The sequence below is a fragment of the Atractosteus spatula genome, chromosome 20 (genome assembly GCF_055471065.1).
Source record: "Atractosteus spatula isolate fAtrSpa1 chromosome 20, fAtrSpa1.hap1, whole genome shotgun sequence".
NCBI lineage: Eukaryota > Metazoa > Chordata > Actinopteri > Semionotiformes > Lepisosteidae > Atractosteus > Atractosteus spatula.
The window spans coordinates 15,852,288-15,878,027 of NC_142725.1; the positions used below are offsets into that span (position 1 = coordinate 15,852,288).

Below are 25,740 nucleotides of genomic sequence, written 5' to 3' on the forward strand. Positions count from 1 at the left end.
ACCCAGAGGGTAGTGGGAGTGTGGAACATGTGTTCCTCGGGCTTCTTAAAAAAAAACAGTTGGATAAGATCCTAATCAATTAATTACTAGCTATCAAAAACTGTAGATAGGCCAAATGGCCTCATCTTGTCTGTGACCTTTCTTATGTTCTAGAGATATGACCCAAGCAAACAGACTTGAAACCTTTTTCTTATTTTTTTCAGGCTGTTACATGTGTTTACAAAAGTAATTTTAAAATGTTCTGAACTGAAAATACATTGACTAGAATATTAAAAACTAGCCGGTGACATACTACTTGCCAGAGCCCCTGTTTAAGAACAGACGAGATTTTAGATGGTAACTATTAATCCAGAACACTGCATCAGCGTGACATTCAGATAACAAATTTAAGTTTTTTTTCCCCAATTCTCTTACAGTACTGTACTGTACGTATGTGAAAGCAGTAACCCTTGTTATAATCCGCAGACAAGACGAAGAGCACAAAACACAATAGAGAAAACTAAATAAAAACTACCATAATGTATGAACGACAGCACTAGAAACAGAAACTATTATTTTGCAGCAACTACACCAAGTGTGGTTTCTAAATGTATCAATGCCATTCAAGGTGAAAACCGTAGGCAATACTTAAGCAGTTCATCACCACGATAGCTCTTCGTTATAAACGAATCTTTAATTACAGTAAGATCAGTCACGAAGATCCGCTTAGGCGATTTCTGATTCATAGCATTATTGGGGATACGATGATGAAACATGGCTCGCGTTTCAGCCTGACACCCCCAAATTCGTCTCCTTGACTTAAGGCGAGCAATGAGTCAGCGCAGTGGTAGAGTGCATGCCGCTTTCTTGCCAGGTGTGCTTCTGAAGAGGCAGGTACAGAAGGTGGCTTTGGGCGTTGTTATTTTTATGACGTATTCTTATTTTCGCTATCTAAACGCCGTACCAGCGAGAACATCGTGCACGTCATTGCTACCGAATGAGGAACTGAAAAGTCTCGATTCGTCTGTTAACGGCAAATGACATGGGATGGTCGTTCACTATAGGCGCCGTTGGTTTCGACATCTTCCCAACATTTAAAAGAGTTTAACATAAATAACTGGGGATTAACAGCAGTTCTTTCAAATTCTTCATATCAAGCAGAGCAGCGCAGGTCATCTCATAATTAAGTCAAGGAAAACTTCAAACTTTTTAAGCCAATTCTCGACACAATACAGTGAAAGATATTTCTCAAAATGCCTTTTTTGCCCCTTGGCTACAACCCAGTTTATTATTTTTATTTTTTTACCAACGGGCAATTCCTTTTGGACCCCCTAAATTAAAACGTCATTTGTGATTACAGTATAGTGCCTCACTGAACAAACGTGCTGTTTTGTGATGAAAGCGAAAGAAGAAAAAAAACAAGAACTGCATCATTCCTCTATGCATGAAACTGTCAACTACCAGCTCGCTTCGACGCACTGCTTTGCTATCAAAATGTTTTGAAAATATGATGTTTGCGACGTACTTCGCGACTGATCTTGAATATCGAGAACCCGATACGGGCGAGGCTGGGCATTAATACAAAAAAAAAAATCTGATGAGTGTGGTAACAGTTCATTATTCAATCATTTACACTCCTTAATTAAAGGACCGAAATCTCAGCGTAGCTTAAAGCTGCGACCTTGCTCGAAGTGGGGTTATCCTCCATTGGCGGCACGGCTCAACGCTTCTTAACAAACTTCCCAAGGACTTTAACTCATTTCAGTTTCCCCCTCGGGCCGTCAGATCAGGCAGACGCTGGACCGGGCTGTCTTTCAACATGTTTCCATCGATCCGTCATGATTGATCTTCAGAATTGAGCTGCCGGTACTCTAACCACGCCGATACCACTTGCAGCCTTGACACGCACTCTGTAAACGTTCACGATGCGTTGCTCTTTAATTCACCCGCCGTCAAAAGGTACAGTAAGCAGCGCTGAATCATATGTTTTTGTAGCAGCCTTGCGAGTTGTGGAAACAAATATACTGATTTATTCTCGTCCTACAAGCCCCCGTTCCCCCCCCCCCCTTATTTTCCAGGTTACCACAAAGAATAATGAATCATGTACCAAGTCCACCTTAGCCCCTGTTTGATACATTTAACACACACACACACGGTAGTTTTTATTTCACACTCTTGGTAACGAAATCACACGAGGTTGCCTTGTCCCGCCGTTATGGTTGAGTGACAAAAACGCGGAGTCATGTTTTTCCATGGCGGGTGGGGGCTGGGGGCTGGGGAGGAATTTATAGTAATTTCATATTTGATCAACTCAGTGGCGGATTAAAGGTGATCAGTAGCCCCTCGGCCACACGTTGTGTAGGTTGTCGTAGCACTCGGCAACTCGGGATCGGGCGGGGGTCTGGCTCGGCAAACTTGAAATCTTTTTAAGTAGATCCTGCTCACACTGCTCTTTTAAACGACCCACTACCATATCTTCTGTCGCGCATTTTGAGGCTGGCCGCCGTACACTTGCCCCAGATTATCACCCGGTGCATCCGCCGAAATAAAACTGAAGTGCGGACCCGTTGCATCCGACCAATCATTGGTCCACACATTATTATGGACCCATGGACCCGTAATCAGGGGCTACATCCTATGCTAGCCTGTTCGTTGATCCGCCCTCATCTCCTGCCTGTCGGTGTCCATGGAGGAACTGCTGTCGAAAGGCCTGCGTCAGGGGGATCATCCTCACCGTACCTGCCTAATTTAAGGTCAGTAGTTTTTGGAGGTAAGATGAAAAGGGGGGAATTGGAGAGTAACCAAACACTCTCCACACTGTACGACGTCCTTTACGTCCTTTGAAAGCAGGAAGTGGACATTAAAACTCGCTCCTAACTTTTTTTTTGTACTCATGAAATATAACATAAAATATGCATAGTTTGCTAAGCATAAAATACCTTGAATGGGTACAGGTTTTGTAGTTGAAGAATTTCTCTACTCCTGGGACAGTACAAAACGGGCGCGGTCACATCGTCAGCATTGCCTGACACTTTTAAGTACTGGAAACCAGGTTTTCTTGCCACGGGGTGAAAAAAGGGCAATTAAATCTTATAATCAATACTAATATATTAGATCCTACATGTATTACAAGGCCCAGACTCAGTGTTCTAGTGAAGTAAATAACCAGAGTCTGCAATATCTGAAAAATGCACAAGACCTCAGTTGTTTTCACAAAATAGCTGCTATTAGAACTAATGAGGACTGACTGTAGTGAGCAGCCTAATGAGACTCTTTAGAAATAACCACAGCAGTAAAACAAGACTGTTTATATATACCATACACAATATTTTAGCTGGGGCACTAATGTTTTCCTATACTGTATAATTAAATAAAATCAATTTAAAAATAAATATAAATTCTAAGTGTTAGAGCTACTAATACTGTACACTTAATAATAAATATTAAGTGTCTGAATGGTGTGCCTATATTAAAAAGTGCTGGAAGTGACTGTCGGATATAAACCAGTAAGCTGGAAAATTCTTCTGTTTTAATCAATGTGAACTTGTTTCCACAGTAGAAAAAAATGATAGGAAAAAAGATCAGCTTTGATGTTTGATGACTTTATTTTTGCGCGCAAGTGTGGTGCCACTTGACATTGATCCTGGTACAAACATTCTCAGATTGTAGCAAGTAAAAAAAAAAATCAATCTGTTCTTGTTATACAAACCCTGGTTACTCAGCCCCTTTATTAAGTGTGGGGGAACCAACACACAAATATATCATTATGAAAAAATTAAAGAGAATGACTCAGTATAAAAACAGTGTATTACGTGGTCAGCTTTAGCAGGTTCTTGTTTTTCTCATCCCTAATTCAAAATGGAACACTCTTCTTAGTAAAAGCCCGGTAAACATCCTACACCAGCCCGTACAGAGAAACACGGACCGCAGCGCATCTGTGGGGCTTTAATGAGGGTAATATCTGACTTGCTACAGGGTGACATGTGGCATTTGTGTATGACCACGGCACTGGACATAATAAGGCAATTCCCAAAACAAAAACACTATTTTTTTTCCCCCCGTAAACATGTCAAGATTTAAAAAAATGGTTGCCCAATAATCAGATAGGCAATGGAGGCAACAGTCCAGGGAAATCCTATTATGCTACATGCAATTTTGAAAGGTCTGACAATCCTCTCACGTGTAGTTACAATAGCAAAGGAGGATATATTTAAGAATAATATGCCAAGATACAACTACGGGTTTTTAAACATTTAAAAGCCATTTATCAGCAAGTGATCAACTATAAGGAAAGCAACAGGCAAGCCTTCTTATTAGATGATGGCTCATTCTGGTCACGCAGTGTTTTCTTGGCATTTGTCTTTTAAAGTAAGGTGTCGCATGGAGTCTTAACCTAAGAGGAGCAGGCTACAAGAACACATCTATCAGCCTCAAGGGAAATCTTGTGTAGGTAGAAGCCAGCTAAAATTATTTTCATTGGAGGGTTTTGGAGCAAATGTCATTGTACCAGACTACAAGGGCGGGCTTCAAAGCCTGCATATCCAGAGGTGGGGGACAGGTGGGACCTGTTTTTTGTTCCAAATGGGGAATATTTCTTCCTCAGTTTGAACCGTGAGGTAAAGCAGAGGCCTACAGGAACATATTTCATGAGGCGTTTACATTATATCCCTCACAAATGAAACTCTTAAAGACAGAAAAAGTAAACAGTCACTCCTGTTTGTTTCTGGCCCAGGGTCTGAAGCTCTTTGTTGGCTGTAAGGCTTGTGAAGTGATGAGACAGGTCCCCTGTCTCCTGTCTCCTGTCTCCTGAGTGGCAGCAGCCCTGAGGGGCAGGTTACTACCATAACAAGGCCTGCTGTCAGGAGCCTCCTGCTCAAAGGGGATTATGGGTATAATAAGGGACTATTTCTGGCGCTTAGCCTTAGTCTCTCCATTCTCCTCCTCTGCCATGGGCCTCTGGGACAGGGAGCTGAGGGAGTGCATGGCCGACACCTTCTCCAGACGTTTCTTCATCTCATCCTCGCAGGCCTGCAGGACGTTCTCTGCCTTCTCCATATCCCAGCCCAGGACATCGGACATTGTCTGAGCCCCTTCGTTGATCAGCAGCTGCAAACGACAAGCAAAAAACTGAAGTCAAGCCTGACTTGAAAAGTGTGAGATCTAAATCTTATCTTAAAATCCAACTGAACTGGCTTAGTCCTTATATACACTTACAGAATTTGTTAAAGTAGCAAAGGAAGAGTTTACCGGTAATTAATACGTTTTTGTTACTTAAAACTAACAAAGAGACAGATGTTCATGTCAGATCATGAACAGAATTCCTCAGATTTCCTACTCGTTAGACGTCTTAATGCTTGATAGATGTCTGTTTATTTTTAAAGCCTGTCTATTCCTGTTAACACATTTTGCCCCTAGTTTGGACGTGTGGAATACAGTTATAAAAATCATAGAGAAATTAGGCGCCACCTTGTGGAGGGAATGTAGATCTACATACTGTACTGGCTGAGAGTCAAACTGCATAGACAGTAGTATAGAAATGTGTTTTTACTTGCATCTGTTCCTAAATACAGTTCCTTGTATGCATCACATTACTCAAAAGCAGTAGTATGCATATATTCTGAACTGCTAACGGTATTTATATTTAACAATATTCCCTGCTTTTACAACCATAGCCCAAATGAAATTGTTCTATGTGTAAGTTTAATTTCAGATTTGGTGTATGTTTGATCTATGAAAGAACATAAACATAAAATGTGGACAACTATTGGCCTTCCTGGTTTGAAGGCACAGAGTGGCCAGAAGGAAGGATGTTTTAAAGGACATCACTTGATTTCCAGAGGGACACTCCCCCTATAGTAACCCTTTCTGGAGGACTTGATATCTTATGGAGACCTACATAAGCACTCAGACCCATACCGAGAGAGCAGCACATCATACAGAAATGGTAGTAAAAGAGTAAAGGTTTGAGTAACAATGTGTTTTTTTTTAAATACCCAACTGGAAACAACAGTAATAGTTATTGGACATATACTGTATGCACATACAGTACTCTATATAAAATAAGGTATGTACCATCCCTGGTACTTCATAGAAAAAAGAGTACATGATACAGAATTGGCAGCACAGCAGTCTGGCACATCCTCTGCCTTTTCATGTGTTGCATGTCTTGAACGTACGAGTTTCCCCAGTCTGGGCTGCTGGTGAAATACCTGCAGTTCTTGGTTGGAAAGTCTGGTCTCAGGGCTGGTCTTCCCCTTCAGTACCATAAGCGTCCTCTGACTGAATTTGGAAGCACCTCTGCCGGAGGCGTCCACCTCCATCTCCTTTCCATCCGCAACATCCTGGCCTGCAAAACGTTCCCATGTCGATTTATTTTTCAGCTAGACAAACTGGCAACGTTTTAATCTTCTAACGGAGGAGGTTTACTGCCTTAACGGCTTGGAGACAAAACCACTGACACAATGCAGGGCTGAACAGCCCTAGACAGTTCCGAACATGCTGCTGGCTGCTGGCTAATCGAATAGTGTGCTTACTGTACTACACTCCACACAGGCCTCTAAGTCTGGAATCCTCCTCTAAAACAGGGTATGTTTTGTCTGTGTTTTTATATTGTAAGAAAAAAAAAAAGCTTGAGACCAAATCAGGTCAGAGCTAAGGAGAATTTCTAACTTGTCTTTCTGCTCTGAACAAATGTGGCTTCTGTGTTAAAATGTCAGGCGTCTTAGTGTCAGTATCTACGCGGAGATGTTTGAGAACTCTGGCACGTAGTCTCGAAATGCTTCCAAATCAAAGTTTTTCTCGAGCCGTCCAGGATTTCTTTCCACCAGTGACCTGCGTGCCCTGCAGGGTAATGGAGGTCGCTTCTAACCACAGATGGCTTTCTGAAAAAACACACGCTTTTGTGAGCAAAGCAGAGCTGTTTCTGTGGACAATAAGCAGTGTGCAGGAGCCACTTTGCAGGGACAGTGTAGAGGATATTTGATTTGGTGCCAGATGCACAGAGCAGGTTTAACAGTGGGCTCGCGAATCTGGAGCTGCTCAGGGCTTCTAAGACATGTCTGTAAAGCAGAATTATGCTGGGCAGTGGAAATACCAATTTTTGATTTTTTCATACATAACAGAGGATCACAATAAAAAGGTGCTCTTTGACCTCTTCATCTCCCATTGAAAGGCCGTATTTTAAATGGTCTCGTATGGCCTGGATTAGGAAAAAAGAGCAGATTGCCGACAGCATTTAAGGTGCCTGAGGCTCCAGCTCCACCTAGTGGACTTGTTGCAGCACGTTTCAGTTCGGAGTGTCACATAAGCATTAGCAGCTGCAGAGTCTGAAGTGACAGGTTTAGCTTTCTGCCAAACATCTCCTAACCTTCACCTTTTACGTACATGGGACTTCAGTTGGGCCCTTTTTAGATCTACCCTCTCCGGGATGTCAGCTACTCCTGGTTTGAGTTCCAAAGGAGCTGCCAGTTCCAGCACTAAACCAGCCCTAAATATCTGAACATTTCACCGTAGGATTCAGAATAGTTTACACTCCTCCTTCGTTCAAACATACTTTGTCAGCTAATAGAATGCAGGCCCCCTCCCGCTCCCTTCTTTCAAAATAAAAACCTGGAATAAAGGAACTGTTACCGGGGACCTCCAACCTGGCGCCACACGGCCCTGCTGTCTCACCTCCCCGGCTCTCGCCCTGCGCTGCCTTCAGGTAGAGCTGGAGCAGCTCCTTGGCCTGGCGCTCCTCCTGCCTGCGGTCCAGCACGCCCTGCAGAGTGTCCTGAAGAGCCCGGGTCCTGGCCTCCTCGTAGCCCAGCGCGGCCGCCAGCTCCCCACGGGGCGCGTCCACCAGGCCCTGCAAGAGGCGGCATCCCTCAGCGCACGGCCAGCGCCAGAGGCCCTGCTGCCGCCCGCTGCGCGGCACACGGCCGCTGGCACCTTCGGCTCGCGACCCTCACACCCCGCCTCCCCGAATTCGGGGCCCGTGCGACCAGGCGGGCGCGGGGCGCCGGGATGGCGGGAAGCGCGAGAGCAGGCGGCCGGTACCTGGAGGTCGGCCTCGGACATCAGCACGATGGCGGACAGGTCCTGCTGCAGCCTCCGTGCCGGCTCCTGCCAGCCCTCTGCGCCCGGGACGGCGCAGTCCACCTCGTCGGCCTCCGCCCCGACGCCGAGCCAGGCTGTGCCCCCGTCAACTGCGAGGAGGACGGAGAGCTGGTAAGAGCACCCTGTCCACACGGGTCGGGCGTGGGGTGCGGACAGGTTCCCTCAGACGGGCCGGCCTGAAGGAGCTCCTGCTCGCCCCAGGGCGGCCTCATGAGGTGATGGCGCCCCGCGGGGGTTCGAGGGCCGTTGCTCTGGCTGGCCTCTTCACGCTGGCAGCACGGAGGGCCGTTACGGTACAAACACAATTCCTTCCACCTCGAGGAGCTTTCATTCAATTACTACTGCTGAAGTCGCAGCAGTTCAGAAAGACATTTCCTATCTTTCTGAATGTTTCAGAATGTGCTCGTGGCAGAGTGGGAAAGAATCGGCTCACTTTGTACCATATTGTAATGCCTCAGAGGGAGGTAATGTGCTTTATCTTGGGAACTGCTTCTTGATTAACTTGTCACTCAGACGCTTTCAAAGTTGGATGTAAATTGAAATTCATACCCCATACCTCCAGACGATACCATACTCCCACTCTCCTTTGATGTGATTATGGGATGTATTCTACAGTTCTTTTTTGATATTTCCAAAAAAAGCCAGTAGGGGTCTGTATAGTGTAGACGCTCAAAGGTCATTTTATGATCATTTTCTCTTGCTCTCCAAAAGCCAAGTGGGATCTTTTTCCCCATTAGTGGTGAGCCTAAATGCTCCTGAGCTGGGGGAAGAGCCCTGAAACCCTAAAATCACCTTGTGGGTTTATCAGGTCAACTCTCTGAAGCTGAGCAAGGCTGGGCCTGGGTAGAAAAAGGGGTGGGACACCTCTAAGGGTAAATCTCTGCTGCAAATGCTGCTGCCGGACCAGTAGGTGGTGCCCCTTCTTCCTTCTACAGTAGGAGCTGCTGTCCTTTGGATGAGGTTTTGACTCATTAAATCATTAAAGATCCCAAGGCACTGTTTCTAAGAGTAGGGGTGTTAATCCTGGGGCCCCGGCTAAATTCCACTCTGCGGCTTAACAATCTGCACACCCCGAGTTGGCCCTATAATTCACTCAGCGAGGCAGTTTTTCTTTTCTTTACATCTGCTGCGTAGAGGGGCTGCCGCCACATAGCAGCTGACACCAGGACTTTGGATTTGTGACACACAAACCCCAACTTTTCGTGAGCATTGCATTGTAGAAGAGGAACAATAAAAATACACTAACAGTGTAAGGAAAAGTTGTATAATTTCATTGCAGCCACTAGAGATTAATCTCACATACACACTCACACTAACCACAACACACATACTTTTGCCATCTGTAGTTTTCCAGATGTGACAGATGTGAAATATTCCCTTGGTTGTCTCATAGTCTTTCTGCCACATTTTAAGCATGTCACACAGTTCAGGATTAAGGTTTGTCTTGCATGTATGGTTTAGAATACAAGTCTCAATTGTGTTTTTTAAGTTCTTTCTTTTTTATTGCTTAGGCTTTAACTTCCCTGATCAACGCAGAAAATACAAATCCAGTGGTGATAATTTTATCCTGGTCTGATCTTGCAAATGAGGAAAAAACAAATGTCACCAAGGTGACACAGGCTCTATGTAAATTCTAGTTGTGTGGGTTAACTCTAAAGGTACTGCAGAAAAAATTCCAATTTTTCTATCTTTTCATAAAACAGGTTGTATCCCAAAAGTCATCTTTCGCATACTAAAACGCATCTTGGAGAGCAAACAATGAAGGACAGGCTTACTTTTAGTAATCGGGGCCCACCTCTCTTTGTCTTTCAGAAGCATGAACTTGGTGTTTAAGGGCAAGCACAGGAAATAGGCTTCGTCTTCGACTATGGTCCCATCCTCCTCCAGAACCACTGAGACAAGATCTTCGGAGGTAAAGCCCAGCAACTCAGATCCTACCATACAAAACACAGAGGCAGCTGTTTTAATACCAGCATAGTGGTGTGAAGCGAGTAAGAGCTGTCACTTATATTTCACTTTTAGATCTGTTCCCAAAGCAGACTGATGACGTCATCAGAGAAGACAGCTGTAGAAACGTTCCCTACCACACTGCTTTATTGGCGGTGGCCTGAAAAGAGGCTGTGATCTTTCTCTCTCTTGCCATCTTGCCCCAAGATAAAATCCCACATGCTTCTTGATTGTTCTTTTACTTTCCTACTGGTACAACCCTCTTAGAATTCCCTATAATCTCAATAAACTTTGCCCCTTACATAGGTCAACTCTGGACTACTCTGGACGAATCAAGAGATAGCCACTGGTTGACACATTTATTGTTTGTTATTTTTTCTACTCTTAACTCAAACATTGGACTACCTGTATAGAAATCTGAGCATACATTTTAGGCATCCGTCTCAGGAGGAACCAGACCTGTACTCTGAGGGGTTAGATGTCAGAGGGGTGATGTCATGAGTCTGTAAGCTTAAACCTGCTCTGTAGGAATGCTGCTTGGCTCCTTGTCTGCTCCAGCATATTTGGAATGACTCCAGGGCTTGAAATAACGCACACCTGAGAGCTTTTGCAAAGAGTTGTATGTTTTGGTTTGTTGGTTTCAGGTTTTATAAGGCCTGGAACAGCTAAAAGAAGAGCAGCCTAATTGTGAAGGGCCACACAGGCTCTCTGGACTTTGCACCATGAGCCTGGTTTTCTTCAGCTTTGTCAAGATCTGCATTTCCTTGATCCCAGTCAGGAACACGATTCTTTCTGTATAAAGAACCTCAGTTAGTGGTGCTTTCTTAAGATGGTGGGCTAATTTCTAGCCTTTGAAACACGATTTAATCGCCCAACACAAAACTGCACTCAGAAAATCCAGGTCGTTTTATTAAGGATTTAAAATAATTATTTACAGTAACATAAAAGCAAATTCGAATCACAAGGACTCCCATTTCCTATATCTGCCTTCTTTCACTACAGAAGGAAAGCCTTAAGACCCCCCTTAAATTGTGTGAATCTAAACGATAGAATGATGATGATCTTGATTTCTATTATTTAGGAAAATATGTCTTCACTACCAGAATTTAAGGAGGTGGCTTCGCAGAACCAGCCAGTGAGATTTCTTGTAGAAACTGACAAACTGAAAGTCTTGCGTTGGAGATAAGACGCCAAACCACACCTCGTGTGTTTTTCTTCAGACGGATCAGGGAAAACAGACAGTAACATGTCTTTACTCTCTTCATTAAAATCCTCTGTGTCATATTCATCAACGGCAAGTCTCTACACGATAAACTGAAGAACTTGCTTCACAGTGCAGTAAGAGTGCTGAAATCGCAAAGGCAGTCTCTTTAAATCTCTCGCACGCAACAAGACTGCGCAATGTGCACAAAGTGACAGTTCAATCATACAGCTTCACTTTGTCATTTTCTTAAAAGGTCCGCGTCCGTTTTCCCACATCTCAATTAAGCATGAACTCTTAGGGGAAATTCAGTGTAGCCGGTTAAACAGGGATCTCCGTCCCAGCTCTCTGTATTTTGGACATTGAAATCATTCACCTACCCTCCTCATATTGAACAATAACAACGATCATAACCTTACCTTTTATCTTCAGTTGATCCAAAGACGGGACCGCTATTCCGTACGATTTTTTACGCGAGTAGTTACAAACTCTGCAAGGTTTCGGATCTGACATTGTTGCCAGAAAACCAGTTTATAAATTTGAAGAAAATCGTGTATAAACGTACTTGCGCAAACTTCCAACGCTTAAGACTATTAAATAAGGGCGACGAAAAGGAGTCCGGATTGAGTTCAATCTCATAACAATTTTTGTTATGCTGAGGAATTCACTTTCAACATCTTGGAAGAAGACGCGTACAGTATTTATTAAGGAAATAAAGAGTAGTAGTCTTGGGAACTGTAGTGTTGCTGTAGTGGCGGTTGAGCGTTATAAAACTACAATTCCCAGCATGCATTGTTCCTTAAAGGGGTCATTTGTGCTCTAAGGTGATGTTTATCATTTATACGAAAAAAGAAACAATGAATCTTATGTATTTAGTTTTGTAACTTTTTTTCGATAAATGTTTTGGATTTGCTTTGGCCTGGCACGGGCAAAAGCACTTATTATCGCTGCCACATTATGTTATTTCCATTTTATTGCACGCTGTTTTTTCCTTCATTGCTTTGATTTCTGTGCTACAGTGTTGTACACCTCTTGTCTAGTTCGTCAGTGTAAATGGGAATCTTTTCTTAACTGTCCTATCTGAATAAAGGTTGTTCTTACTATTATAATAAATATGACACTCGTCTGAAAAACTCGGGATCTGTCGCTCGACTGTCGATTACTCCAGCCTGATGCAGGCCAGTGCAGTCGAGTAGGAGATGGGTTTGCACAGGCTGGAAAGATGGCATCTTCAGAGCAAGCTGACCAGCAGTCAGAGGTAAGGATTTTAGCGCTTTCTTAAGCGATATCCGGCGCATGCATACGCGCCTTTCGTTTTTTCTTTTTTAGCGGAGATTAGAGATTCTCCCCGAGGGATACTCGAGACTTTGCCGTGTGTCTTTGCCTGTAAAAAAGTAGAAAATCTCCTGCTGTTTCCTCTCTCGTCTGACAGGTGCAGGCCATGTACTATAAACACGAGTTATTCTACTTTTTCCTTACTGGTCCTCGCCGACTTAAATACTTTTGCAAAGCTGTTAAAAGGCAATGCATGAACGACTGTTCTTAATTTGCCTATCGTAAAGTCTTTCAAGATGCAAAGTTAGTCAGTGGGGAAGGTGCTTAAAATACTGTATTGCGGCGGTGCTCCCACCAGCGTGGACATTGCTCTGGTGTCGTGTTCATGTCCTTCACTGCCCAGGCACCTCACGGTCCTGTACCTTCATTTCTCCGGTAGTATCTAATGAGGTTGGCGGAATGTCCTGATGACATGATGAGTGTTATTTAGCTGGGTACGGTGATTGCTGGAAGTCTTGTGCCATGAGCCTGAAGTTATGGATGATGGATGATGGATTTTGGGGACAGACAAGTCAGGACATGAACTGTCATCCGGCTACAGTATTGGATCCCCGTTCTCAAGCCAAAGCGTTTTTTTTCTCCCAACAGGCGTGTTACTTTTTGTTAAAACCGAAATATGTCCCAAAAACATGTTCTACGGTGTGAGTTCTGTCATTGCAACTGAATTATTTTAATATGAGTTCGGATAAATCACTTTACAATTATTTTTTTATGTTTGTGGTGGTTTTCTGTTGAGGAGTTCTACAAGCATGACAAAAGCCAACTACTCTCTATTCCTGAAGTCACAGGCTCACAATTTTACTCTGTGTTACTACAATAAATTCTACTATTTGTGCAGTAACTTGATATTGCATGAAATCTGTATAGCCAACTGTACTGTTGCAACTTTACTGCTACAACTAAATTGATTTTCTGAGTTGTTTTTTTGAGTGTATCAACATCCATTGATACCTAATTCGACTATCTCTTTAAGATCAGGCATTTATATTGATTGTTCCTTCTCACAAAATCTCATTTGTTTGGAATTGAATTATTTTCAGGGGGATGCAGAGTAACATTTTAATTTCATGCTTGTAATATTTTTATTTTTGATTTCAGTCTCATTTTCATTTTATGTTTATTACAGTTGATTTCTGAGTGCAGAATGACACAAATGTTATGATAGATAAAAAGGCCAGAAGAAAGCATAAGACTGGATTTTGTACTTGGCGTAAGGTAGCTCTTCCGCTGAACAAAGGTTACGTTTGAATGATTTGTTTCAGGGGGTTTTGCTTTCAAAACTCTCAGGCAAATGTTGAACTTTGTCCTCCTGAAAAACCATGTGGAGGTCTGTCAAGAGCATGCTGTAACTTTAAGGTTAAGAACCTAAGGTTCAAAGTGATTTAGTAGGAATCTTTGCTTAAGAATGGAATTGAGAACTATCTTTCACTGGCTTATTTTTATTGTTGTCTCGGACAACCTTGCTGAAAACATCATATTTAGCAACGAAAAAGTGTTGAATCATGAATACTGATGGATTAGTGGGTTCATAGGCCAGAGCTCATATAGTCAGAGCTCATATTTAAAACAGCCTAATAGGAAACAGAAAACTTGAATCAGTTATCTTTCTTGCAAAGTTGTCCCAGTGTAAATAAAGATGAGTAATAATAGTTGCTTAAACTAGCAGCTTACGAACAAGGTGAGGTTAGCCAAGTCTTGTTCTTGTTTTGCAAGTTGTAATTCAAAGCAACATGTCTGACGTTGTGTTGGAATTTAATTAGCCATGTCTTTTGTCAATGCAATTTTGTCCAGGTCCTTACAGTTGATAATTCTAACTGTTTGCTGGTTCATCCGTCCATTTTTTAAACACGAATGCCAGTTCAGGGTCATGGGGGAGCCAGAGCCTATCTCGGCAAGCGACTGGCACAAGGCAGGGTACATCCTGGATGGGACACCAGTCCATTGCAGGGCACACACTCACACCGGGAGCAATTTTCCCAGAAGCCAGTTAAACTTACCTGTGTGTTTTCTGGACTGTGGGAGGAAGCTGGAGCACCTGAAGGAAACCCACATGAACACGGGGGGAACATGCAAACTCCACACATATAGTGGCCCAGGAGTTGAACCCAGGACTCCAGTGCTTTGAGGCAGAAATGCTAACCACTGTGCCATTCACTGTTAGCTGAAGAACTTATTTGTGCTGAGTCACTCGGAACAGACCACCTTCTTATATGTCTTATTTGAGGCCATTATCTGAGCCTTGTTTTAAATTTGTTAAACAAACAGTGGGTTTTTCCCAGCTCATCAGCCGAACAGAGCTGAACAGAGCTATAAACACCTGTAGCCTGAGGTTTAGAATATAGGTTCCTCAGGCCAGAACCAATAAACCCCAGCTTGGAGCCTTCTTAAGTTTCCATGGCAACCACTTTCAGGGCAGGGTTCAAATCCAGGCCAACAGCCAGTTAAAAAGCACTTACTGACAGTAGGCATTCAGTACTCATGTAGCTGGACAATTTGAGACCTGTAGCTCTGATGATTGATATTGTTATTAATTATTCAGTAATGGAGCATGAAATCAGTGCATAACAGCCTTTTGTATTTTTCTTTACCCTTGGTTTCCATTTTGTGTTTTCTGTCCTGCTTTTAATTTATGAGATGGCCAGTGAGAATTACCCCCCAGTTATTATAGCTTGAATCAGAAGGAACACCTGCCTAACTCGAGAGGTTTTGTATCATGTATGTTTCTGGCAGTAATGGTCTTTCCAACTATCATCGTTTCTACCACTAGCGGGCTACAGGACCAGATTTTCAGGTTCATATCTGACAAGAGGGAGATATTCCCTCTACCTTCCAATTAACTCTGATTATTTCTTGAGAAGGTCTGTCCAGGTGAAGGAATAAGTAATGAGGTGGAACCTGCTCAATTAAACAGTCTGAGAGCTAAATGAACTCTATCATTGCAGGCAGTATGAAATGAGTAAATGTGGTGTTTCTAGTAGTGGTACTGTCCATGTTTCCTTCTAGCTGATAAACCAAACATATGATAAAAGTGTCTGCATGATTTTACATTTGGAACAGTGGTGGCAAACATCTTGGGTGTTTGCATTGTCCTGTTTCTTGACTAAATGAGGAGAGTGTGATACATTTGCTGCTCTGTATGGTAGCTGCTATTGTTTTAAAACCTTTTGCACAAATAATTGTACATGCTGTTTTAAAATGTTCATACTCAAAAACCCATAAAGAACATTAAGTGAATACAGGGGGGTAGCTAATAAGACTTCCACTGCACACTCGTGCGATTCATTTCAGATTTTACAAGCTGCAGGCACAGCTGCTGAATATTTCATGCTCTTTATTTTGAGGAAACTGGCACGGATGGACATGTGGAGCCAATGTTATATTTATCGCATGTTCACTTCAGAGGTGCAACTTGTTCATGACTTGGCAGGTCCTGTAAACCTGAAACGGATCGCATGTGATGCAGTGGGATTCTTAATTGTGTCAAAGAGTCGACTCCTTTATGGTGATGTTTGCATGATTGCAACTCATAACGAGGCAATCTACTCATAACGAGGCATTTCTAGCTAATCTACTTTGCAGAGGTAAGCAGCGCTGGCAGCTAAATGAGAGAGCCAAAAGCAGGGAGAAAAGAAAGAATCAGATAAATAAAGCAAGCTTCACTTACCTGTGATTGACTATCCTCAGACCTTATCTGGAACACTTCACATTTCATTGTGGCAACTGTTACTAGGCTGCTGCTCTTAATGAGGCCCTGGAGGCATTTTGTTCCCATTGCATTTCAAAACATCAGACAAATCACCTCTGTTTTATGCTGCAGGTAATAGGCTAAGTGTTACAAAGTCGTGGCTTGTACTGAATTGTAACAGCTAGACAGGTGGCCTGCTGTGAAAGTTATGGCTGGTCTGTTTAATCGGTTAATAGAGATATTGCAAGGGTGCCTTTGAGATCTGCACAGAAACACTGGTGTGTCTCAAACCTTCCCTTATTGTACACATGCAATCATCTTAATATTAGTCATAATAATAAAAAGCTTAGTTAAAAACAAAGCGGTACGTTCACAGGGGTTTACTGATGATACCAAAATTGGATTAGAAACATTGTCGAAGTGAAAAAGCAAAATCTATTTAATGACACTTTGTGTAGACAGGGTGCTGAGTATTTACATACAGGTAGCGAAAACTATTTTTATCATTATAAGTGGCGAAACATCTTATAGAAAGTTCCTATGAGATACAGTTTTATGGAGTTTATGTTGGCATCTTTTACATGCAGGAGAAGCAACATTGGCAAACAGCGCTTGAATATTGTAACAGATCTTTCTCTGGAGCAGCACGACTAGGAGGACCTGCCCATGGAAACCTGTGTTTTCCTGTTTTTTTTCCTCTGCCCTCCCTTGTGATCCTAACTCTCACTTATTAATCTCCCTAGTTTGGATACCTTTTCTAACCCTGCGTATGGTTGGAGTGTTGACCAGCAGAGATTATTTGGACGCAAGCTGTCAATAATAAAAGTGAGACCATTTTCTCTGAGAGTCTGACAGGGTAATCGTCAGCTCTGGTTTCCCGTTTATAGCCTGCCAATCTTCTCTAGTGCTTTTTACGGAACGTCTTCTTTTGGTGCACCTGTGACGTTACCGTGTACAACCCGTGCTGCAGGTGCTCTCCGTTTGTTCTCGCTTGGCTGTATAGTAAGAGAAGTCGTCTGTCTGCAGGTGCCAGTGATTCCCAGTATTCCCAGTGCGGCATGCTCAGGTTCACCGAGCCGCTCACTGTTTCCAGCGCTCTGCTCTGCCCTGCCTTCATCACTCCAGCCCCCTTTTGCTTCGTCACAATAAAAATAAAGTCGAAATCAAACAGTTGCCTGACAGTCGTGCAGCTCTTTAATGAGACCTCACTTAGAAGGTTTTGTACAGTTTTGGTACCATCACCACCTCACAGAAAAGACATGGTGTTACTGCTCTAGAATCAGCCCAGAGAAGACCAGTACTAGCAGATACAGTACTTTCCTGTTCTGATAGGAGTGTTCTATACCGACAGGATTAAAGAGCTGAATCTTTTCAGTCCTGTACTGAAACTGCTACAAGATGATGTAATTCAGATTTTCAGAAGCCTGCATTTTGAATGCTTGAATCGGGTCCTTTGACAAAGTCATCCAAATTGACAAACAGAGGACACAACCGGAAACAGGGAAGAGTGTGCAAAACAAAACTTTTGCAAACCAAGCTTGTATTCTCTTGCTGTAAATTAAAACTTTCTGAAAAAATATGCACAGTGATATTTAAGAAATGTGTACAGAAGTCGGTATTTACTCAAGTTCCTGCTAACTGTAGAGCTGTCACTATTACTTTGAGCATCACAAGGAAAGTATAACTGTATAAGGTGGGACTATTCTTGTCATGTTGTTTTGGGGTGTAGAGAACCTGCATTTCTTTCTCTTAAAGTATTCAGTTCTGCACACACAAGTGTTGTCCACTATATAAAATGCATTTTTGTCAGTAATGTGTATTAAGAATAGATTGAATTTAAATTGTGGTGAGTCAGATTGTTCTGCGAGCATAACTGAGTATGGTTCCTAATTCGAAAGTCATCAGAATTGTTTTGTTTTAATTTTAAGTCAAGAAAAATTGAAATTCACTCTTGACATGGTTTGTGATGTGTTACGTGAAAGCCTGGTAAACACATTTCAAGTCACCGATTGTAAGGTGGAGATGTAATATTCTGTGACCACTCCCTGTGTCCAGTAGGTGGAGCTCTAATTCAAGTCTTTTGTTTTCCAGACAGGCTCTTCTCAGGTCAAAGAGGATGCTCTTCCCAGAGAACAACTGGTAAGGCAATACTGCATGCACTGTACACAACGGACCAGGTAATAAACACTGTTTAAGGCCATGGAATATTTTTTATTTTTCCTGAAAACACACTTAAAAACACTCTTTGGTCTTGCAGCATCAAACCACTGCATACTTTATACCACATGTGCAGATAATACTGCATCTCTGTTGCATGCCTGGAATTTCACCCATGGTGCTCAAATTGGAGAGCTTTATTTTTTTTTCTTTGCTTTCTGGTGGCCAGATCTCTTGTCGTTGATTTTGTGTCGATGAGATTTGGGCTGGCTGAGTTCACCGCCATCTGATTTTGCAAAAGCCCTAATGAAGATAATGCCCCCTTTTGACCATGAGCTTCAAAATCACTTGAAATCAGCCTTTGGCTTTGCATTTATTGAGGCTTTTACTTCACACCTGTCTAGCACTTGTGAAGAATAGGATTTCACGTGGCTTAAAGTAGTTTAGCTAAGACTATTCACTTGCCTCATACAGTACCTGTCTTTTATAGAGGAAACGAACTTCTTAGATCTGCTAATCAGTACGGAATGCACATGTATTAAGAGGATTTTGCTAGGTCAGTTTGATTCTCTCGTTGTTTTTTTTAAAGATTTCCAAATGAAATGGGACTGCTTTGGTGACTGAGTGAACATATTAAAACTGAAAGTGTTCTTGTACCGTTTTATAGCTGTCTGTCTGTGTCCTGTGTCCTCTGAGACCCATTGAAGGGGATCGCTGCACGGTATCCCAGTTTCTCCTGGCCTTTCCCTGCGTGAGGAGCAGCTAATGTCTCTTCTTGTGGACCTTGTGTTCGCGTGGTTTGTTTTATAGGCTGTGCAGTCTGCAAAGGGACATATCCCTGGTGAAATAAGTGCTCTGCAGGCAGTAGCTTTTAATGGAGGCAATTAAGATGAGCTGGGTTATTATTCTAGATGCTGCGCACTCTGCTTTAGAGTGATGTCATGGCAAAACAGTGCTGTGGCGAAAAAAGCAACTACAGTGCTGTCCTAGATGGGGAAACAACCCAGAGCCAGCGGTAAGCAGGGGACAAGGTACTTCCAGCCTTCTCTCGCTTCAGTTTTCAGTTGGTGATTTTGTACAGTTTTGTTCCATTTTCTTCAGTGGATCAACAGATCATTACTTTAAGAGTAGGGTGCTCCCTGCTCAGGTATTGGCTTAACCGGGCCAATGTAACAACTTCTCCCACCCTTTCAGAGTTAATTGGCCCAAAAGTGAAAATATTTAGTTCACTAGTTAATGAAGAGCTAAGCCAGAATGAAAACTCACAGGCCCTTATACCCTCAGAACTCCTTTTTAAGGTGTTTCTTTTCTGTTTACATGTCTAGAAAATATGCTGTAACTCACCTTTTGTGTTTCATTGGAGGACAGGGACAGACATTAAACATTAAGGTTCATTTTCTAAACTGGGTGAAACACAAGTTTGTTCCCCCCCCCCCCTCCCCTGTCAAAGAGATGCTCTTTTCCAGTTAAGTGGATTGTTACAGTACTGGATAATTCGTGTCACATAGCATTATTTAGATGACGTGAATTATTTAAATTTGTGTCTGAAAGGATTTAGGATGCGTCAGGCGAATGGGGCTCTTGGCAGAGTTGCTGGGGTGTGCTCCATGCCACATGGCAGCGGTGCTGGGGACATGCGTGGCACTAACAGGGTTTGACTCACCTTACCACATGGCAGGGCCTCATTTACTGCCCTTCGTCAGTGTCAGGCAGGGGATACAGTGTGCAGGAAAAAGTCTGGGCAGAAGCTGCCTCCGATCTGGCTTTCAGGACTTCAGGCTTGGTTTTGCTGGATGAAACACCAGTCGGTTTCTGTGCCCTAATTTAGCCTATTGCCTTTTTTTCCCCCTCTTCCTTTGTCTTTTTTTATCTGTGGGGTCTCATAACTGTTAAAACAATCACCAGTTACCATGACATTTTTTGCTACTTAGAACTATGCGTGTTCCCGAATATTTTTTTTAAATCACACATGCATGCTTTCTCAGCTCTCTATGTAATCGTGATGCTGACCAAATCCAGTTCTGTCCCTTTGTATTTCCACCCTTCTATGTCATTGGTGTTTTCTCTTGGGCAGTGGTGCAGCTGGCATAGCCACTTATTGTGAGACCAGTCTGAGCTGTACGATACCGGGTTCGAGCCTGGGTTATGTCACTAGTCGGCTATGGTCGGGATTCCCAAAATGGCAGTCCACAACTGGCACTGTGGATAGGGTTGGGATTGTTAGCCAAGGGCTTTTCACAGTTCCCAGCAAGACCGTGACTTCTGCTACATCCCGGGCTTTTGCGGGCAGCTGGTGATATTGGTGTGGGACCTGAGCCGGCTGGACATCACTGCGGAGCTTGCGGTGTGTCCAGTGACAAATGGGTAGATCAGAGGAGCCTGTCTGAACCTCTTCATTTCCTCTTGGTACTGCTGTTAGCCATAGAGACATAATAACACAGTTGTCAATACACTATTTTCCAAATTGAGTGAGTATGTAAAAATATTTGTGGATATTTGCTATGCTATACATCAGCCGTGATATTAAATTAATTAAATTTGTCTAATTTCACCAACTATAGCGGGCTGTTTCACTTCAGTCTGGAGCTTTGAAATCCTAACACAAATAGACATATTTGGATCATAATAGTCCTCGACAGAAACTGGAGGGAACACTCAGCTAGTTAAGGAGTTATGGTGTTGCAGGCTGGTATGTGCTCTACTCAGTTATTTTGAGTTTTCTTAATTTAAGAAAATAAAGCTCATTCTTATCCGCATTCTGCTCTGCTCTGTTCTGCTGCTGGCCCTGCTTATGAGCGGTTGTTATGTTCTTTCTGTTTGTTTTAGGATTTCAAAGCTTTTCATAAATAACTGGGTTATAATAACTGGGCCATTTTAAAAGAATTTAATTTTCTTTGTATTAAAAGCGGTCAGGGGAGGACAGACATCCTGATGCCTTATTACTCAAAATTAAAAGCGTGGCCCTCTTTGAAATTAAAATACGTTGATGAAGGAAATGTCTTAAAAGGTTGCCCACAATTAGCTGGTTTCAGTTTTTACGTAGGGTTGTAGGACTGACCAGTGACATGCTTTCACAGGCCAGCTTGTGTTGGTCCCGGGTCGTGAGGCATCGGTGTACCCCGCGAAGTGTGGGCGCTGCAGCTTTAAACCCCTGCCTCTGTGCTGGGGGGTGCACAGTGGTTTCGCTCCCCCCGTTGGTATCAGGGCCACGGTTCGCTCGGCTTGCTGAGCCTTTTGCACCGAAGCTCAAAAAAACATCAACGGCTTCCCGGCGAACAGAGTGCTGGAGGGGGGGGGGTAAAAAAAAGAAAAAGTTGTCAGAAGAACATCCCGGTCTCACAGCAACTTCAAAAGACCTCTTCCCCAGGATATTAAGCGACTGTGATGAAAAATTTAGCAAGCGTTAAATAAGAAGCTTTGAAGTGATCTGTTTTGGCTCAGCAGTCTCTAAATTTCCGGAGCCCCTCCGATGTCGCCATTGCACTGCGAGAGAGAGAGAAATGCGGGGACTGGGGGGCTGGCTGACGATGTGCCAGCATTAACATTACAGCCAGTGGCATCGGCCGGGAATTCTGCAGCGCTCTTTGTTTCTCTTGCTTCTTCATGCCTTTGCTTTCCTACCCCAACCCCCCCGGTGTCATGCCTTGACATCTGTTGCTCATATGCTCGATCTGAAAACCGAACTTCCTATTCAGTGGGGGCAGCGAAGCTGTGACAGCATGACAGAAAGACGAGGCAGTGTGGAGGGCGGCTTCAAACCCGGGCACGGCCCGCTTCGATCTGCTGCCCTCTGTGACCTGAGGAGCTTGTGTTGCGGGATTGGAGCCTGGCAACGGACTTTCTGTCTTTTAATAAAAATGTTATTCCGTGTAAGAATTAAAAGAAGTAGACTCGTCCACAAAGCGCGAAATGCACATAAAAGTAAAAAAAAAAAAAGAATTCAATTCAGTCCTACTGTAGCTTAAGAAACCTTGTGCAAAACATGCTGGGGTGGAAGAACCCTCTGGGAGTTAAGAGTCTCCACCGGGGGATCCCCATAACCCTTCAACAGCATTTCTAGGAAAATCAGAGTGACTGGAAATTCTCTATGTTCTTAAAGGTGCAGTTCAAGTCACTCCCCTGTTTGATTTTCGTGTAGATTTTCAAAAAAGAGGAGAGGGAATAGTGTTTATCACAATATTAAAACTCTCTCAGACCTTCCTGTGTGGACTGGACAGTCTGCATGCTGGCAAACAGCGCTTCAGAAATCACTTTTGTCTGGGGAAACACGCAAGGACACACACAGAATGAAGGTTAATTGCACCTAAGGTGTTTTAGCAGTATTAGTTTAAACCAATTTCAGTAGCCAGTATTCCTGATTGAGCATCACAAGTTACTGTAGCTTGTTGATATATAGGCCATAGCTGTTTTGCAAGGCTCAGAGCTGCAATTTAGCCAATGTCTAGGGAAGCATCACATCTTTTTTCTTTAAGAATATTTGGTATAGCAATTTTTTCTTTCATTACTTTCATTTTAATTGTAATTCCTTTATTAGAAGTGCCTCCAGTAAAAGTAAATTATGGCCAGACCAAAGTGCAAGCACAGAGGATATTTCATCATTATTGGTGAGAATGGGCACTAGGTGGCATCAGGTAGTTAAACTTTGCTGTAATTACGGGGCTCAGAGTCACAGCTAAGTGTGCAGTACATGGAGGCTGAACAGCTTTGATTACCTTTATCATCAGTGAGAGGAATGGGGTATCAGTAGGCAGCAGTGGTCATGGTTCTGGCCTCAAAACTAGAAGGCTGTGGGTTCAGCCCACATGGGACACTGCGGTTGTACCCTTCAGCAAGTTACCTCACCTGAATCGCTCTGGTAAAATATCCATCTGTATGAATGGGTACCAATGTAAATAGCTTTGTGAAAAAAAGTGTTGGCCAAATAGAATAGTAAGTAGTAAATGTTAAGAAGAAGCTAATATGTAACATTAATATTTTACACTTGTGCCCTTTTCTGAAATTGTTTTGGACAAGTGAAGCAATCTAACATAAGGAGCTGAACATGAATTCTACTCCTAGATCATTTTCCCTTTATGATGGAGTTTCTTTTCTGCAGCTTCTGCCACTTATTACACGGTACATAAATGAACTTTTCTAGCTGTACATATCGTACATTATGGATGGTAAGTAAATGTGGATTCCAAAGATTCATACAGGTACATGCAAAGTGGCATTTCGCAGAAGAGTGTTTTCAGTGATAATCGGCACTTCCTTTGGCACTAAATGAAAACAGCATTGGCGATAGGCATGGTTGCCTCCTCTTTCCATTCTGAAATTAAAACAAATATCCAATCATGTCAGTTTACATGAAGACTTCAGGAAGCACACCTGCACGTTGTTCTGTTATCAGAAAGCCACTTCTTCCTGATTGAGGTCGTAGCATCCCTGAGCCTGTTCTGGAAACACGGGAACAAGGCAGGAGAAAGCCCTGAATGGGATGCCAGTTTATCACCGGGTGTGCATATACTGCTATGGGCAGCTTGGAAATGCCAGTTAGCCCAGCTAGCCTGTCTTTGGAAGGTGTGAGGAAACGGGAACATCTGCAGAAAATGCACAGGAACGTGGGGAGAGTGTGCAAACCCCACCCAGTCTGCAGTCGCACTCAAGAGCTGTGACTCAATGCCTTGCTGCCCAATGAACGCCCTTTACCGCTCCCAAAGAGACTCGTCCGGTGGCTTCAGAATTGTGCCTGGGAAAATCGGCTTTATTTCGCAGGTTGAAAGAGCCTCCGAAGGCTGCGTGTTAAGTTTGCTGTGTGAGGGTCTTGGTCATTATAATTCCAGGTTAATTGTGTGTTGTTAACTCTAGTTGTTTTAATGTGTCCTGGGCGGTGGGAATCGGTGGTTAATGATACAGGAAGGGCTTGCTCTATTATTGTTGCTGTGCTGCAGTTTTTTTTGTCCCCCCTTGGAGGGCTCTGTATGAATTTCCACTGTCATGTCCAAGGACAACCTGTGCAGGGTCAGCTAATTGCTTTTATGATTATGATTCCGCATTAGATTTATCGTGCGTGCTCCGAGCACTTCTGTGTGGTTTTGCAGACGCTTGGTTTGAAAATGAGTTTACAGCTTCTGGCTTCAGTACTGGTCTGGCTTTCTGACTCACTATACTGGGATTTAGGTGAGTCATTCACACTCTTCCTGTAACAACATTGCCACAACATATAAATTCCCCGTTAGCCACAACTGTTTCTGTATTCTCACATTGTCTTGAATTTATTTTTTGATGACAAATAAAAGGCCTGAATCTATGACAAAAGGAAATGAAACAAAGATGTTTAGTTTTTTTTTTTCCTGCACTGTGAACTGGGTTGTTTCCAAATGTCATTTGTAACACGTTTTGTGAAAAAAAAATCATGTTATTTCCAAATGGATAGCATCCATCATGCACATAAACAGGCACTTTTTTGTATTGGGTCTAAAATATGAAATAAATTTGGCATTTTTTATAAACTTCCACAGAAATGTATTATACAGGAAATGTGGAATTTAGTGAAACTTGCAAATTTGGACAAAGGAAATGTAATTCTAACAGAATCCGGGGCACAAAAGGGAGGCATCTCAAACACTTAAGTATCTGTTAGCTTGCCCATGTGCACCATGAAGGACTGAGCTTCCCAAATCTGATCCTTGGGACCCCTTGATCTTCTGGTTTTTATTGCTGTCCAGCTCTTAGAGCCATGATATTGGCTCCATTAAACATTCAGGAGGTCTTGATCAGGGGACCTCAATTCAAGAAGAGGGCTGATCCTGTAATATATGTGCAGAAATCCTAAAAGGATGAAAGAATTGCATTTTTTTCAAGCAGCTTGTGTACATGTAACATATATGTAATCCACCTCAGTAGACAACAATAGGCAAATTGTTAGAAATGATGAACTGGACATATTGGAGAAATAGTGGCGTATTCCTTTATTTTCCCTTATGTGGCTGTCCCAAAACCATAGCAGTGTGCTGGCTGGCTTTTGAGTATTTTCACCACCTTCCACACATGGCCACAGTAATTATATACTTCTGCTATGAAGTTCCATGTGTGAGAATGGGAGTGCAATTAAAACCATAAAGAGATGTCACAAAGATCTGTTATTTTTTGTGCTGAAAACTCACTGCTGTGCTTGCACGCACACCAGAGTTAAGGCAGAACAGGCAAATAAATGCCTTCATCAGGGAAGTGACAGTGCATGCCTCTGGATTTATATAATGTGCAGTCATAGTGTAGAATAATAATGTAGTATTATTAAAATTATTAGAATTTGTGTGCTTCAAGATCGGGTCATAAAGTCAAAAGCCTAAAGTCAAAA

At 42.9% G+C, this 25,740-nt stretch overlaps 2 protein-coding genes across 4 annotated transcripts in view; one reads left to right on the plus strand and one right to left on the minus strand.

Annotated features, from left to right (window-relative positions):
• Positions 1-3,565: 3,565 nt before the first annotated feature.
• dffa (DNA fragmentation factor subunit alpha) lies at positions 3,566-11,964 on the minus strand. 2 transcript variants are annotated; one of them, XM_088938446.1, is made up of 6 exons: positions 11,644-11,964; positions 9,852-10,010; positions 8,017-8,165; positions 7,651-7,825; positions 6,189-6,325; positions 3,566-5,085 (listed from the first exon to the last, which is right to left on the minus strand). In XM_088938446.1, exons 1-6 carry the CDS (start codon positions 11,735-11,737, stop codon positions 4,882-4,884), a joined length of 918 nt encoding a protein of 305 aa, XP_088794572.1. In that variant the 5' UTR covers positions 11,738-11,964; the 3' UTR covers positions 3,566-4,881. The 2 variants fall into 2 exon arrangements, with proteins under 2 accessions (XP_088794572.1, XP_088794573.1); XM_088938447.1 differs by lacking the exon at positions 9,852-10,010 and having other exon boundaries at positions 11,644-11,941.
• A 402-nt stretch (positions 11,965-12,366) lies between these two features.
• pex14 (peroxisomal biogenesis factor 14) overlaps positions 12,367-25,740 on the plus strand; it is an 82,565-nt gene continuing 69,191 nt past the window's right edge. For both annotated transcript variants that reach the window (XM_088937971.1, XM_088937972.1), the window contains exons 1-2: positions 12,367-12,482; positions 18,336-18,383. In XM_088937971.1, the coding sequence (XP_088794097.1) occupies positions 12,447-12,482; positions 18,336-18,383 (84 nt within the window). In that variant the 5' untranslated portion in view covers positions 12,367-12,446. The remainder of the gene's footprint in view (positions 12,483-18,335; positions 18,384-25,740) is intronic.